This window comes from Vespa crabro, chromosome 15 (genome assembly GCF_910589235.1).
Source record: "Vespa crabro chromosome 15, iyVesCrab1.2, whole genome shotgun sequence".
NCBI classification, from domain to species: Eukaryota; Metazoa; Arthropoda; class Insecta; order Hymenoptera; family Vespidae; genus Vespa; species Vespa crabro.
Genome location: NC_060969.1, coordinates 3,316,153 through 3,333,279, shown reverse-complemented (window position 1 = coordinate 3,333,279; position 17,127 = coordinate 3,316,153). Strand labels below are relative to the sequence as shown.

At 29.8% G+C, this 17,127-nt stretch overlaps 2 protein-coding genes across 5 annotated transcripts; one reads left to right on the top strand and one right to left on the bottom strand.

Annotated features, from left to right (window-relative positions):
* Window positions 1-563: 563 nt before the first annotated feature.
* On the bottom strand, window positions 564-3,804 carry LOC124429408 (GTP-binding protein 2). 2 transcript variants are annotated; one of them, XM_046974654.1, is made up of 8 exons: window positions 3,541-3,804; window positions 2,668-2,946; window positions 2,306-2,599; window positions 1,906-2,166; window positions 1,428-1,821; window positions 1,020-1,305; window positions 843-905; window positions 564-747 (listed from the first exon to the last, which is right to left on the bottom strand). In XM_046974654.1, the coding sequence occupies exons 2-8, from the start codon at window positions 2,942-2,944 to the stop codon at window positions 739-741; spliced, it is 1,584 nt and encodes a 527-aa protein (XP_046830610.1). In that variant the 5' UTR covers window positions 2,945-2,946; window positions 3,541-3,804; the 3' UTR covers window positions 564-738. The 2 variants fall into 2 exon arrangements, with proteins under 2 accessions (XP_046830610.1, XP_046830609.1); XM_046974653.1 differs by having other exon boundaries at window positions 564-905.
* A 2,392-nt stretch (window positions 3,805-6,196) lies between these two features.
* Window positions 6,197-10,821, top strand: LOC124429507 (neural/ectodermal development factor IMP-L2). Of its 3 annotated transcripts, none has more exons than XM_046974865.1 (7): window positions 6,197-6,324; window positions 7,305-7,520; window positions 7,670-7,734; window positions 7,803-7,887; window positions 8,767-8,956; window positions 9,441-9,751; window positions 9,857-10,821. In XM_046974865.1, the coding sequence occupies exons 1-7, from the start codon at window positions 6,322-6,324 to the stop codon at window positions 9,872-9,874; spliced, it is 888 nt and encodes a 295-aa protein (XP_046830821.1). In that variant the 5' UTR covers window positions 6,197-6,321; the 3' UTR covers window positions 9,875-10,821. The 3 variants fall into 3 exon arrangements, with proteins under 3 accessions (XP_046830821.1, XP_046830820.1, XP_046830819.1); XM_046974864.1 differs by having other exon boundaries at window positions 9,854-10,821; XM_046974863.1 differs by having other exon boundaries at window positions 9,441-9,754; window positions 9,854-10,821.
* The last annotated feature ends 6,306 nt before the right edge of the window (window positions 10,822-17,127 follow it).

The following is a 17,127-nucleotide window of genomic DNA, read 5'->3' as shown; positions in this document are numbered from 1 at the left end:
AGGGAAAAAGAAATATTAAATTTAAATGTCAGAGAAAAAGTAGTGTTTATAATATTACATATTATTTTTTACACATACGAAAAATATATGGTAACATTCTTTTTTAAGCACACTCTATGCTACACTGAAATTCTAAATAGATTCTGTTATATACTACACTATTATTTAGTAAAACATAATATTTATATTTTATTTATCTTGGTAACACCTTATTCACTTTAAGTCTACTAGGTTTTCGTTCTAAATTTTATTGTAAAAGAAATCAACATATTTTCAATGAAATAAAATTTTCTTTCTGTATATAAGTTATGATTTAAATTATAATAAGTTTAAACAAAATGGTCTCTTTGAATTTATTTTCTTATTAGAAAATAGCAAAGTAATATTTTGATATTTTTGAAATCTACCAACGTGAAGATATGTATTTATTTAATCTTTTTCTAAAACTATGCAACTTTCATTTTATCTTCGTTCTTTTCTTTTTTTTAAAGAAGATTTCTTTAAAGTCAAATACCTCTCTTTAAAATAATATACTGTACATACACAATAAACACGCACATGTGTTATCTAACTAATTGTGTTATATAAGTATTTTATTTTACATAGTCATCTATTTTCAATTATTGTATAGTATGTTGGGAACCAATTAAAGGAAAAGTTTGTGTGATTTTACCAATTCCTTTGGTACGACCCTCTCTTAATAAAAGTCGCATTCCAACATGAAGGTATTCTGGATGACTAACAAACCTAAATAATATAGACGCTGTGTCATTTGTTTGTAAACCTCTGTCTTTCATATCCATTATACCTTCAATTATACACGTTTGCCTTACGTTACCTACATGAACAGTAGTTTGAAAACCAGAAAAAATTGCAGTAGCATGGTAAACAATTAATACAGTAGCCTGAAACATACAATTAAGAATGAATATTTTTCGTTCATTATAAAAATATTGCTTTGTACAAATAGTTTAGATGAAATGAAATTGAAATTAGATCAATTAAAGAACATTATATACTTGAAAAAATAAAGTTGCATGTGGCTTATCTCGCACAGAAACTAAAACCATGCCTGGTCGAAAATGTGGTAGAGGTGGACTATGGTTTGTCGATGGTGCCAAAGTTAAACTGGCACTTTGTGATGCTCGTACCATACAACAAGGAGCTTTGTTACGATGTATGCTAGCAACTTTTACAGGGCTAAATTTACCATCAGGTAAAGGTCCTACCAATAATCGTGTCCCAGGTGCAATTGCGCCTTTTACAAGTAAGCCACCCAAAACAGGTTGAGTTAAACCAGCAACTCTATTAATATTTTGATTATTACATACTACTACTATTATTATTTTTATACTATTATATTTAATCTATGTATTATAAGAAAATATTTAAGATAATATGATATTATTTTCACACACAATTCTTACCTAAATGTTTCATCAATTTGGAATAGACACGATTCTGGATCTGAATCCGTAGGATTTGTTTCAGATGGTGGTAAGTTTCTAATAAATGATGTTAATTCTCCTAAACCTTTTCCAGTAACACAACTGACTGTAAATACTGGTATAATATCTGTTTCATAATACTGTGATATATTGTTATTAATATTATATAATAATAATTGTTTAGAGTAACCATGCGCTTGTATAGCATTTTCTAGTTGAACTAAGGTATCATGAGTATCATAAAACCCAAGATCATTTTTATTTAAAACAATGAAAAATGGAAGTCTTAATGTCAGGCAAAGAGCCATATGTTCTTGTGACGCTTCGTTCATTGGTGGTGCAATCACCAATATGACATAATGAGGAGAATATCCTATAACATTAAGTTATTTTTTATTTATTATCTAATTTAATTCGAGGTAGTAAAAAGAAGGGATACGTTAAAAAGATCTTTTACCAGTTAATCCAGAAACTGTTGTTCTTAAATATTTGCGATAACCAGCTAAATCTATAAAGGTAACAACTTTCGAAGCATGTTCGCAAATTTCTTCAGCCGTTGTCATTTCAGCGTAATTTAAGACATGTCCTTCGTTATCAAATCCGATAATTTCGTGCGAAATCGACGATGTGCGGCCTGTTTTTATTTCGTGAAGGTGTCGTAACATATTTAATCTTGCTCTCCCTCTACCATTATCTAATTCACCTTGCGTTAATACTCCTAAATATATATTCCTTCTTATAACTCAAATATACTATCTTCATTATAAATGGATAAAATGGAATGAGCAAAATAAATATTGCAGAGCAAACTTTAAGTATACTTCTCTACCTTAAATGTCCTCTGCTAAGCCTCTCACCTAAGAGAGTTGACTTTCCAGCATCCTGAGCACCTATTACTGCCAATCTCAAGTCAACAACACTTCCTTGATCCTCTCTATCGTCTTTTCGTAATTTCTTCACCAGAACTTCGGCTACTCTTCTCTCACCATCACATTTTTTTTCCTTAATATTTTTATATTTAGAAATGGCAACTCTTTCACGAAGTACACAAGTTGTCGCACCTAATCTAGAAGCCATTTCTTTTAAAGTTTTAAGAGATGCCTTTAGTTCATCTTTTGATAAGCCTGTCAATCTTCCATTATCTTCAACACCTATATAAATTTATCAATGATAGATTGGATATTTTATAAACAATCTTTAGAGGAATATCTAATTTTACCAATTTGATAAATTGCCTCTCCATGACCTTCTCTGAGTCTCCATTTCATTTGTGTAACAAGATGCTCGAATCGTTGATTAGATGGATTTATTAATTTCAATTTATATTCAACATTGCCTTGTTCTGGTTCTGGTGGTAATTTTTCTTCTTGATTTTCATCAGCACTGTAATTTTCACAATCCGATACATCATTTTCTTTAGTCTCTGAGTCATCCCACGTGCCTCTTATAATATTTTTGTCATCCTCTGGGTCAAATAATGCTAAGAATGACTCCATATCTAAAAATTATCGGTAAATATTATTAACCAAATGAAATGGCGTTGTATTAAACAATACTTAATGTTAAAATCATTCATTTGAAAAAAATTGAATGATGTAATAACGTATAAAATGATACAATATCAATGTCCTAATGTTTCTCTAATTATTCAAGAAATTAATAATATGATACTAACGCGATGCTTCTCATTTTGAATAAAAAAGAGAGAGACAAGACTTGACATAAAAGAATACACGACACACTATATACACACACACATATATATATATATATATATATATATATATATATATATATATGCCAACATAACATAAACAGATGTATATATTATGTCGTGAAGTCAAACATAAGAAGGACAAAATGCGTGTCCACTCGGACGCACGTTTGTATACAAATAAAAATAGTAAAATCGTTTACAAAGGAATAAAAATAAAAATTAAATTTATTTAATACTTATGTTTGATGTACAGCTGTTTGAAAGTGAAATGACAGTTGTTATCTAAAATATTCGATAGAATTATGACGTAACATTTTCCAAACGAACAAAAGGCTAAACCAAAAATTTACATTAAAAATATTAATGTTTACTTACTACATTTTCAAAAACTTTAAACTTTTCTTCGATATAAATGTATGTTCCAATCCAAAATTACTCAATCACCCAAGCTTCTTGTCGTAGTTGTGGCCGCCATGACAAATATTCCTTCAATCTAGAGTTACCAACATCCAAAAATGTAACAAAAATGATGCAATTTGATATAATTATGTTTAAAGTCTTCGATCATCTTTATACTGTTTATATTTGAATAATAATTGTATTTTTATTTTTCTTTTTTTATTAGTTTTTTTTTCTTTTTATCTTTTCATAGAAGAAACATTTTCCAATCCGAATTTTTGTGTGTTGACGTCATATGAAAATTTACGCGAGTAATATAACATTAAATAAAAAACGCGATCTATAGTGAATAATAAAATAGAAACACGTAGCGTCATCTATGATATAAATAAAGGCAGCTGCATATATCGTTTGACAGAAATTAAAAATTTGAAATTGTAGAAAAAAAAAACAAATCTTCCTAACCTAACATAAACATTATGAAGTTTTTGAATTATCAATAATTTTTCCAAAATCTTTCAAACGTACTTATTCGTATGTTTTGTCCGAATATAGAGGGGTTGATTTCTTTGGACGAGTGTACTTGAAAAGAATATATAAGGGTAGGAATCCCTCGATTCAAGTGTCACGTGTCCTATTTACATTAACCCTTAGGCGAACGCGTGTCTTATATCCTTTACGCCTTTATGTTCTGCAACACAAATATTGCAATCTAAATTACGTATGATATATACCTATGTATTCATTTTACTTTGTTATTTAAAGAAGAAAATAAAAGATCCTAAGGGATCGAATCGATTCTGATCGATTTTTTTCCTTTAATTTTTCTTATAAATTTTAATCGTTCATTAACGAAAAAGAAAAAAGCTTTTTCAAAATATCATCAATTTATAGTTCGGCACGAGTGTTAATCGTTATAAATATTTCATTTTCTCCTTTAAAATTCTATCTTCTCTTGTTAATTATTTTTTTTTTCAATTTTAATCGATAATTAAATAATAATCGATGAATCGTATTTTACGTAAATTGCGTACGTAATTCGATAGCTCGATATATATGATCGGTATTATTATGTATTTGCGCAATAATAAAGCGGTCTGAAAAATATTGAAATACTATAATTCGTATGGTAGCGAAAATGGATCATAGATTGAATGTATCTGTTGATGACAAAATCTTCTCTGATGGACTATTCAGAAGGCGTATTATCTCGGTTGGATCTGTTGACAACGTAAACACAAATTGTGATTCGCCGGACAATGTCAAAAGAGGATTTAATTTATTCGTTCGCCCTGGGCAAATCTCAATGGTTTCTTTTTTTACAAAGAGTAAAGGAAGACAAGGGGAGAGACAGCTAAACGCAGGAGAGAGAGAGAGAGAGAGAGAGAGAGAGAGAGAGAATACTCGGTTCACGTAGGATGAGTTTATTAAATTGCGCGTTATTTTAAATTGACGAATATAATAAACATGCGGATGAGTTTTATGAACGTTGCGAGAATAAAATAACACAGGGTTTTGCATATTTATAATAATATTTGATAATATTACATAAAAGAAATTTTCAAGTATCAATGGATTAATTTTGTCGTATAGTTAAAATTATGTAATCGTTGGAACTATTGTTTATGAATCGTTTGTCAACTCGGAACTTCCACTGATTCATAATTTCTGTGCAAATATATATATGTATATATATATAAAATTATATATATACCAAATTATAAATATATATATATGTATATATAAAAGAAAAAAATAGTAACATTTTGATATGTAAAATCAATATGCTAGAATTTTATATCTTAAATTCTAGCATTTAATGTTGCAACATAAACGATGAGTTATGTTAATAATTTTAATAATCATCCGAATCTTAGATAGTAAGGATCACGCAATGACGTCACGCAGCAGTTATTAGAATAAAACTAAAACCCTAATTTCGTTCGTGTTATCTATTAAGTGTATATATATATATATATATATATATATATACACTTAATAGAAAATACACATACACGTGCGATATGCTGTTAATTGGTCAATGAAAAGGTAAAAATCTACCCTCAGAGCTGTTAAATAAGAAGTCGGAAATTGTGCGACATTTCAGCGCGTTATATATCGTACGTTGATCCCTCAGAAAGTCGAATTAGAAAGAGTTTCGTCGAAGTTTATTGAAGAAGGATATAATAAGTATTACGTGGTCTCTTTCGTTTCGTCTTCTTGCAATCGCTTTCAATAAAAATAATTATCTCGTCGTTTTTATGAAAAAAAATCGATGCTCATAGATGAGGGTAGAAACAATACGGCCATGTGTAGACTTGTATGTATATATATATATATATATATATATATATATATATATATATATGTATATATATATATGATGTAAGTACGTATACGTTTACACGTCTGAACGAATAAGTGACGTGAAAGAAAGAGTGAGAGTGAGAGTGTGAAAGTGAGTGTGAGAGAGAGAGAGAGAGAGAGAGAGAGAGAGAGAGAAAGAGAGAGAGAGACGAACAGATAATGAATTCAATTGGTTAGTGTGGGTGTAACACCCTACTCCGTTCGAAGGCAACCAATCAGGAAGAAACGAGGGCGCCGGCTGCTACATTCGAAATATATAAATGTGCCAATATCTCGTCTCCTCTATTCAGACAGTTCTTTCTTTCTTTGCCAGTGTCACCTGAACATCCCTTGTCAAAAGTACGAAGGACAAAGTTACTAATTTCTTGTTATCTTCGAATTTTTTGAACAATGGTAAGTTTTCTCTGACATTTTTAATATCTTTTGAAACTCGTCGATTAACTCGTAGAAATTTGACAATTATCGTTTACAGGTTATTATCATTAGCTTTTCCTTGAATATGAGCAAAATCGAACATTAAAAGCTAAATATAAATTGTTTTTCATCGTTTCGTCATTATAGACATTAAAAAGAAATTAAAGTAACACGCGACATTTATGGAATTTTTTTTTTTATTTCGATTTGAAACGAGATTATAATGACATTACGATTTTTACGATAATGACACAACGATTAATCGATTATTTTTTCAAAAGTTTCCCAAGTAGACACCTTTCCCGCCTTTTTTCTTCCTTTGCTTTTCAATTATTTAAAACTATTCTTAATGCGATTTCTCTTATCGCGGTGTGTACAAATTCCCATAATGAGGCCAGAATCGAATTGCATGATTTCATGATATTCGAGTGTCGCGTTTAAATTTCCTGCTACTAGTCATCGGAGAGTTGCAGTCAGATAAGATAAATAATCATTTCAACTATAACCTACGTTTGGAATTTAAGAACTGAACGCGTCCTTTTCAATATATAAGAAGTTCATTTGTAACATCAATTTAATATCTGATATAATTATTGATATACGTAGTTTTTTATTCTCTTTTTTTTTTGAGAATTTAGGTATTAATATTCACGCTGTTTGTGATAGAAAGAGAGAGAGAGAGAGAGAGAGAGAGAGAGAGAGAGAGAATAAAATTTAAATGCACATGTATCTTATTGATAATTGAAATATTATGTTAAATGATATTTAAAATACGTTATTAATTATTACACAACACGCGAACGTACACACAACACATGCACACTTAGACTTTATATATTCGTAATTAGGTTACTTGTTGCATCATTTCGATCGGACGTGCCGGTTCCCTCGTCTTCTATAGTTTCGGTCTTAGCGTCAGTTTTCTTTCTATTTTTTTTTGTTATTTTTAACTTTCACAGATGAAACGATTCTTAACACCGTCTACTCTTTTCCTGATCATCGTTACGACGAATATGATCTTTGGAAGTCCTTTATCATTAATTAGATTATTAACAAATAATCATGCTTATGGCCATGGAGTTAACAAAGGTTCTAATCATTTGGACAATGAAAAGAATTATGAGAATTCAATATCCATAGATGATTCTGCTCCAACGGCTGATATTAATTTACAGGTATCGCAATATTTTACTAATATATTTTTACCTACGTTCGAATAGATTACTTAGGCTTTTCTTTTTTTCTTTTCTTTTTTTTTTTTTTTTTTCCTTTTATTCTTTTAATGGTTGCGATATTATTCTTTTTTCTTTCTTTTTTTTTCCAGGATTACCAACATGATTGGACGAAAATTACGAAGAACCCTGCGAGTTCTTTAACTGCCACAATCGGGTTAGTTTAGTTGCTCGTTAATTTTATTTATTTGTTTATTCATTTTTTAATTATTCCTCCATTTTTAGAAACCGAATCGAGTTACAATGTGAAGCTAATGGCAGTCCACCGCCACAAATTCTTTGGTTGAAAGGAAACGATCCGGAAAAGCAGGTTTTTATCATTTCTAGATTTCACAGCTGATATACCGTTGGTAGAGGAAGGGGAAAAAAAAAGAAAGAAAGAAAGAAAGAAAAAAAAGAGAGAAAGATAAAGAGAAAAAGATAAAGATAGAAATGTAAATTTCGACATAATAAACGACATCATTTCATCGGAAATCGTAATAATAATAATAATGTTTGTCATTCATTTGGTCATGGGATGATGATTATCTATCCCCCATCAAAGGAAATAGGTTTAAAAAGTAGAGAAAAGAAAAGAAGAAAAAAAGAACAGAAAAAAAAAGAAATAAATAGTTTCGATATTGAGGAACGCCACGCAGAGAAGTTGACCTCTAACAATATGCATATTACAGTAGGACCTTGATTAACCGGTCTAATCGGGACCGGGCCAGGCCGGTTAAATCGAGATCCACCGGATAATTGAGACCTGGGAAGTGTATAAATGAATAGAGGCCATTAATGAATTCGTACATTGTAGAGAGATGATAACGATGAGAATGTATATTTTTTTTCTCTTTCTTTTCTTTTATTTTTGAATAATGTATTTGCGATCGTATCAATATTTTGATATTTCTTGACGAATCGGGGTCCCTTTTATTATATTTATTATTATTATTATTATTATTATTATTATTATTATTATTATTATTATTATTATTATTATTATTATTATTATTATTATTATTATTATTATTATTATTATTATTATTATTATTATTATTATTATTATTATTATTATTATTATTATTATTATTATTTTCTTTTTTCCCCTTTGGAATTATTTCAGTCGATTGTAATATGTTATCGGTTGGTTAGATCATCCATCATTACAATAGCATGATGTAACTTGGAAATATTTTTGCATTTCTAGCTAGCCGAGTTTCTGGGCAAAAGTATGGCGGATATGGAGATTTCTTCCGACGGATGGGAAGGACTCGGTCAGATTGTTTCGAAACTCGTCATAGAATGTGTTACACCGAACGATCAAGGTTTAATTTATTGCGCATCCGTAGCTGGCAAGAAAGTGCAGTTGTCCAGTCCGACCTTACTCTTGATCAATGGTAATAACAATAATTGTTTTATTAATCTATTTATTTATGTTATAATGTGTTTATACACATTATAAATACTTATAATTGATATAATACATAAAAAATAATCTCTCTTTCTTTCTTAGAAATTTATTATGAAAATATTTATCGAAATTGTGAAATTAAATTGATAACAAATATAAGTAGTATATAGACCATAAGACTAATATATATATATATATATATATATATATATATATGTATATATTATGTCTCTGTTATCAACAAAAATATATATATATTTATTCAACTTTTACATTATATTATTATCCTAGAAATTTGTTACAAAAATATTTATCAAAATGATTAAATTAAATGACCTATAAGATATTATTTGTATATTTTTAGATTTACCAAGTTACTCGTAATTTATATTCATAAACGATTAAAATGCTTGATGATAGAAAGTTTAATATTGAAATAATTTTTATTGAATTGCGTGTTTACGATTTAGGAGAGAATGGAAACAGCAGTTGTAACGGCGAAAATAAACCCACGATAAGTCTGTACTCACCGATGAGATTTGCTCTGATTGGATCTACGGTCGTTTTGCCATGTAGAGCTACGGGCAAGTTGAGACCTTATACGTATTGGTTGGACAATAACGCGGCAGTTATACATTCGTCCTCGAATCCACGACATAAGATCTTAAGAAATGGTGATTTAGTCATAGATCCACTCGAATGGACAGACATGGGAAGTTTGACCTGTTATGCCAAATCCGATTACAAGGAAGACAGTGTGACTACATTTCTTTATCCAATGGTAGTAAGTTGTTTTTTTTTTTATTTTTCATCAAATTTACGATTAATCATTGACAAATAAATCATTTTTATTATTTTTTTCTTTTTTTAATTATTTTCATAGAAGGATAAGAAGCATTTCTAAAAGTGAAAAGAAAATTAAGAAGAAGAAGGAAAAAGGAACAAACAAAAAACAAACTATAAAAAAGAAGAAAAAACCCGACGAAGGCCTATTGTCGATGTTCTCAAATTCGTATGATTATACTGATTCAAGATTTAAAAGAGTACAGTGAAAGTATCATTTCGACAGTATGCAAATACGGTTGATTCATTTCGAGCGTCAGTTTAATATGTTTGTCCTTTCGATCGCTGTTCGCTCTGAGAAATTTTTCTAACGAAGTACACCTTCGAGCGCACTCATGCAATGATTGCTATAAATCAAACTGGACACGACCAGTTGATCTCTTCCGACGAAATTATCATAGTTTTCTTCTCTTCTCGTTTATTCGTCTTATGATAATACATATGTACACACATGCGCACGCACATACACACACACACATACATACATACATACACATATTATTTGTCGAGTTATAACAATGTAATTTTTCTTTTTTTAAATTTCTTTCTATTTCACATCTATAATGAATATATTTTTAACACGTATTTAACGATCGTATATATCGGTATTAGAAAAAAAAAAAAGAAAAAAAAAAGAACAGTAGTTATGCTATAGTATGTAATTTTAAACGATGTACTTATTTGTTTGTATATTGTGCAAATTGTTTGTTCATATTTTTATGTATATTTTTTATTATTATTATTTTTTTTTAATTTTTATCATATTTTTATATACGTTGATATTTAGATTATATTATGTAAGAGCTTTTCAGAATTATTGTTAATGTCAATGGACCGCTACCTCGATTTTGCATCAAACAAAGAGGGTATCTTTATCAGTATTATTATTACATTAAGAAATAATGATGAGAAAAAATTGTCTTGTACTTTCTCCACATCGACGCTTTGTAATGTAAATTAATATAAAATATACAACTTTCAATAAAAAGTAGGAACATGTATTAGCAACATTGTTTAGTATTTATATTTTCGTTCATTACATTTTTTTTGTTCCTACATATGATGCATAATTATTATGATTTATTCTCTGTAATAATATTATATATAAATATTTTGTTTAAAATCGAATAATTCATCGCGAAATGTTAATTAACATTTTGTCAGAACAAATATCAAGTTAGAGATCTGTAATTATCCATATATCCTTATGGTAACTTTTCCAAATATAATCATAACTAAATAATGAATCGATAGATGGCAGCAGAAGAAAGTTCTCGACATCCGCGCATTCGCCATTTTAAATATTTATATTTTGCGGAAAATTCGATCGAAAAAAAAAGTACTCGCGTTCTTATTGTTTCATACGATTTAGTTATTTCTTCTTTAAGTATAAAACTGAATAAATTTCTTTGATGCATTTTCAAGCCAGTAGATTACATTTCCTTAGCGTTTCAAATCGTTTATCGTACTGTCATATGCCACGTGATGAATCGCTTTCCGCATTCTCTTGGAATTAATGTTCTCCCGAACGTTTTTTACCTCTTTCTCTTCTTTCTTAGTCCTTGACTTTTTTGTAGTTGAAGTAGCCGAGTCTACTCCGACTCTCAGGAGACGAAGCATATATTTTAACACTAAATTACTCGGTCGTCTCGGGTTGACACGAGCTGTATAAACGGAACCAAATAAACTAGAAGCAGGCCGGCGGCGAAGAGGAAGCGCGCCAGTCACTGATGACCGTTCTTCATTTAGCAATTCGCTACGCATTCTGAAGCCTCCGGGGGTGGCCAGCCATCGCCTTTTCTCTGGTAATATTCTTACCGACTCTACATGGATAAGTCACTATACCCATTACGATCATCTACATTCACCAAGACGAGTTCTTTATCTTTTTCTTATTTTTACTTTATTTTATTTTATTATTATTTTTTTTTTTTTTAATATTCTATAACTAGTGACAACGTTTTGATCGTTAAAAAGAAGGACACTAATCAGAAGAAGATTAAGAAAAAGACAGGGCTATAATATATTATAATCGATATACAAAATAACGTTATTAATGGCTTGTGCAAACGAAGTAAAAAAATATTGTATTATTTTAATGGCAAAGCTTTTTCCTAAAATTTTATGAATTGACCAACTCCTAATAAATTTTCACTAAGTATGTCTCATAAGGGACATATAAATTATTTTCATATTTTAATAGTCAATACGACCTATCAATGGCAATTATATACTTTGGTAATTTCTAGTCTATGGTATATAGTCGATATAAAATATGTCGATTTTACCATCTCAAAATAAAGTTGAACAGCTGTTCAATTACAATCAAAATATATAGATGGCGTTTGTAACAACCAGTAAATACGTCCAATCAGATACGGCCTTATATATTTCAAATAAATCTCCCGCGATTATTTATATTTACTTACTTTCTCTCTCTCTTTTTGTTAATCATATCCAATCCTCCATGATTATATAATAAATATATACATATACATTTTAATCAATGATAAGATAGATAATCTTGCTAATCAGAATAAACAGATGTATTACTTTCTCTTGGTAGCATAATGTACCCATATAAAGATATATAGTAGATAGTTTATATTCTCATAAAACTTGGTAAAGGAGGAAGATAAAAGGGAAGAGGTGGATAAGGAAGAGGATGAGGAAAAAGAAGGAACAGAAGAAGAAGAAGAAGAAGAAGAAGAAGAAGAAGAAGAGGAACTGGGGCGAAAGAGGAAGAAACGTTGAGAGACTAAGGTGGAAGGGTGAAGAAATATGAGAACTAAACGTATAACATGCGGTTAGAGGTTGTCAAGAGAATTTTTTGTGTTCCATGTTGAGAGAATCGTGCGTGTGGTATATACATCATCGAGGGATCACTGGTCTGCAGGTGCACTTCTCTCTTTCTCTTTCTCTCTTTCTGCACATATATACTGCACATACATCGGGTGTGCGCGTGTAAATGCATCGGAGAAGAGACGATGACGATACGAATGTGATGGTTAGGCGTGCACTCGGCACGTCATGCACACGGAGCAGTCTCGTTACTCAGAGAAAGGAAGAAGCAGAAGAAGAAGAAGAAGAAGAAGAAGAAAAAGGAGGAGAAGGAGGAGAAGGAGGAGGAGGTAAGGTAGGTAGGTAGGTAGGTTGGTAGTCCTAGAGAGTAGTACGTTCGCGAGGAAGTTGTCATAATACCAGTAATCAACGTTGTAATGTTGATACTGCGCGTCTCCACGGCGATCCGAATGCGTGTTCTCCTTTCTGCGCATGTCGTCTTTTTCTTTATATTGTCTTTTTTTTTCTCTCTTTCTTTCTTTTTTTTTCTTTTCTTTTCTTTTCTTTTCCTTTCTTTTCTTTACGCTCTATGATCAGAAAAGAATTTCAATTATTGAGAAGTTAAACGTACCGTGCAAAAAAAATAAAAAAAAATATGAAAAAGAAAAAAAATAAATAAAAAGGAAAGAAAAAAAGAGGAAAAGGTAAAATAAAAATCATTTAATAGCAATTTAACAAGTAATTTCATGTAATTAAAACAAGTCATTTCAATATCTTAAGATCCACTGGTATATCTGATATTATGTATGTTAATTCGAATCTAATGTGGGATAGAGCCGTACATATCTTACACATTAATTCTAAAGTTAATTATTATTAATTGTATTATAGGTAAAAAAAAAAAAAAAAAAAGAAAAAAGAAAAAAAAAGAAAGAAGAAGGAAAAAGGAGAAAAGAAAGGAGGAAAAGAAAAGAAGAAAACACGGAAAAAATTAAGCAAGACAAAAGAAGCACGACAAATCGAATAAATAAGAAAAGGCAAACTTATAATAAACGAATGGGATAAATCATGAATTGACGTGGGAAGGAAAGGATAAACAATACGTGTACTTCGTTTGAAGATGAAGTCTGGATTCGAAAAGGGTAAAACTCGGATGAATTATCGGACGGGATAAAAGAGTGCGTAGATGCGAAAGAGAGAAAAAATGAAAGAAAGAAAGAGAGAGAGAGAAAGAGAGAGAGAGAGAGATTGTGTGTCCGAAACGCATTAGTTACACGTACATACATACGTAGATACATCTGCCCGAAGGTAATAATAACGAGGGAAGGTGCAACACATTCAGTCAGTCAGTCAGGCTGACTTTCTCATAGAAATGCTCGTAAGACTGTTCTTGAATACGTAGAAACTGTATTAGGTATAATTCAGGGTGGAGGGAGGAGCGAGCATGGCTAATGCGCGATCTGGTACAGCAATTAAGCTTCCGTGTTTTCTGCCAAGTAATAAGTGGGCTGCCGTTTCTAGAAGTGAACGCCCTACCTCTCCACATCCTCCCCCTCTTACCCTCACCTCTCTATGTCTTACTAAGAGATATAAAAAAAAAGTGTACCTATATAGAGTTCTAATTAATTAATTAAAAAAAAAAGAAAAGAAAAAAAAAAGGAAAGTTGTGAAACGAAAAAAAGAAAAACATAATAATAATAATAAAAAGAAAAAAAAAGTTTCTGAACGTTAACAGATATATTATATATCGAGAAAAAAATTAAAATGGAAGAGAAATTTATGCTTATGTTTTGATTAAGCTTTATTCGATTACTCTTTTTCACAGTTCATTTATTTTTTCTCCTTTCCTTTCTTTTTTTTTTTTTTTCCTTTCAAATTGTAAAATTCCAAGCCTAGGAACTTTTGGCCTAATCCCGTATCTTATTCTTCTTATTATTATTAATTTGAATATTAGTTGTGAGGAACAACAAACGGAGCAGACATTTATGATTATTTTGTTCTATTTTATTATTATTGTATTTTACTCTTAATCATGATATATATATATATACATATATGTATATTATAAAGTAAAAAGATCTGGAACGGAAACGCGGCAATTACAATACTATACCTGTTTTTTCTTTATTTTTACTTTTTCTTTTTATTTATTTATTTATTTTTTTTTTTTTTTTTTATCGTTCTTGGCTTTCCGCTTCCTTTGACCGTTTAATTATGATGCATTGTATATGAATCCCATAATCCTAAGTAGTGATTCCTCTGTATTCTAGTTCGTAGAATAAAAAAAGAAAAAATAATTAATTAAAAGAATCATTTTTTATATTTGAAATTACCATCGAATATATGAAGTATATTTCTTTCTCTAACGATCCAACGTTGTACATTAATAAAGTCGATAATAAATAAATAATATATCGAATCGTTTATATTTTTTTTGTATTTAAATATTTACAAACAAAACGAGAGAGTTCCGTTATACTTTTCATTCATTCATTCATTCATTCATTCATTCATTCCTTTTCTCTCCTTCTCTCTCTCTCTCTCTCTCTCTCTCTCTCTCTCTCTCTCTCTCTCTCTCTTTCTGTGTGTGTGTATTCGCTCGATCTTTTGTAAGTTCGCAATGTTGGTAACAATAACAATGGATTATTATTCGCGGCCACTTCCTGAATCCACAGAAACTCCGCGGCTTGTAAATTATATTTCCCCTTTTCCTTCTTCAACTCACAAAGTACAACACAATTCACGATACTACTTATTGCTACTACCACCAAAACAATAATAATAACAACAACAACACAAGGGAATACAAGAGAAGGAAATCATCTCCTTTGTCGATGTTCACATAGAATTGATGACCATTGGCATGCAAACGCCCAATTATTATTTTCTCTTTTACAAAGAAGGGGGCTCGCGAGACTTCTTTGTGTAAATAAAGTGTAGCGCGAGTAGTAGGAATGAGTTTCTTGTTCGAGAATGACCACCTCCCTCCCTCCCACTGTCCCGTCCGTTCGTTCCACCCCCTCCTTCTCCTCCTCCTTCTTTCTTTTCATGTCAGTCTCTCTTTTCTTTAGTTATGATCGACGAGTTCTCGAAAAGCATATCTAACTTAAGTATTATTCTTGTCTCTTTTCTCGATATAAAGATATATATAAAAAAAAAAAAAAAAAAACGAAAAGAATAAAGAAAAAAAATAGAAGAAAAAAAAATTCTTACAAAGCCTCAACTACCGTATTCTTTTTATCCTGCCGATAGAAAAATTCACTTGCCCACGAAACTGTTTATATTCGAATAATGCAAAAGTCATGTGCGATGACTGTGCCTCGAGGATATATAATTGGATCTCTCATATATCAATTCTTTAATTCCGTGGGTGCATGCAAGAACCTGATACGTGGCAAAAGTAACTACTACTCTCTTAGACTTTCAATGTTTTCATCGAATCATACTTATATTTTTTGTTTTCCTTTTTTTTTTTTTTTGTTTTGTTTTGCGGAAATTAAATTATATGAAAATGTTAAGAAAATCTTAAAGAACTGAATATTCTAAGGTTCTTGAAACTATAACAAAAGATATAATGGGTGTCTAATATTAAAGAAACAAAAAAAAAAAAAAAAACGTTTATCAAAAGCATGAAAAAAATATAAAAACGATCACATATGTTTTTGCATGCACTCACAGAATTCTACACTACTTGTTTTGTTTTGTTGTTCTTTTTTTTTTTTCGATAGTTATTTGCATTCAGTAATTTTGTAATCATAAAATATATATCTGTACACACATACATCTATATATATATATATAGATGTGTATATATATATATATATATATATATATGTATATATATATATATATAGATGTATATAATATAACGTAAGAAGTATCAAATGAAAGCAGTCAAGGAAATAATACAGTTTTACGTCGTTAGTTATGCCTCATATAATATTCAATTATGGAGATTCCCTCTCCTCTTTACTATTTCCCTTTTATCTTTCATATCTATTATGAATGAAGCTTTTATTATTATTTATAACCAAACGTTTTTTCTTTTTTTTCTTTTTTTTTACATGACTGCAGGTCAATAAAGAACGAAACAAAATGAATGAATGAATAAATAAATAAAATAAATAAATAAATAAATACCGACAACCTTCTAAATAAATTAGTTTAGTTAAACTAAATCATTTTACACTCTCTCCTTCCTATCTATTATGAATGAAAAATTTCTATTTATATTTGTAATCAAATGTTATCCATTTTTTTCTTCTTCTTTTTTTTTTTTCTTTCTTTCTTTGTTTAACTTTGCATTGGAATACTAATAAAACAAAATACATAAATGAATGAATACTGACGATTGATTATACGTTGCAATAATAATAAAATATAATAAATAAATAAATAAATAAATAAATAAATAAATAAATAAATAAATAAATAAATAGATAAATACCGATAATAATCGAAATCGATTACTATAATTAAACTACATAGTTTTTATTTGTTTTCTCGAATAAAAATAATATCCTAAGATCCCTT

Coding starts and splice junctions, on each gene's coding strand:
- LOC124429408 (XM_046974653.1), bottom strand. CDS start 2,944: ATGGAGTCATTCTTAGCATTATTTGACCCAGAGGATGACAAAAATATT. Junction 1,306..1,427: donor CAAATTGATGAAACATTTAG/GTAAGAATTGTG, acceptor AAATATTAATAG/AGTTGCTGGTTTAACTCAAC. Junction 906..1,019: donor ATGCAACTTTATTTTTTCAA/GTATATAATGTT, acceptor TGTATGTTTCAG/GCTACTGTATTAATTGTTTA.
- LOC124429507 (XM_046974863.1), top strand. Junction 7,521..7,669: donor CGGCTGATATTAATTTACAG/GTATCGCAATAT, acceptor TTTTTTTTCCAG/GATTACCAACATGATTGGAC. Junction 7,888..8,766: donor GAAACGATCCGGAAAAGCAG/GTTTTTATCATT, acceptor TTGCATTTCTAG/CTAGCCGAGTTTCTGGGCAA.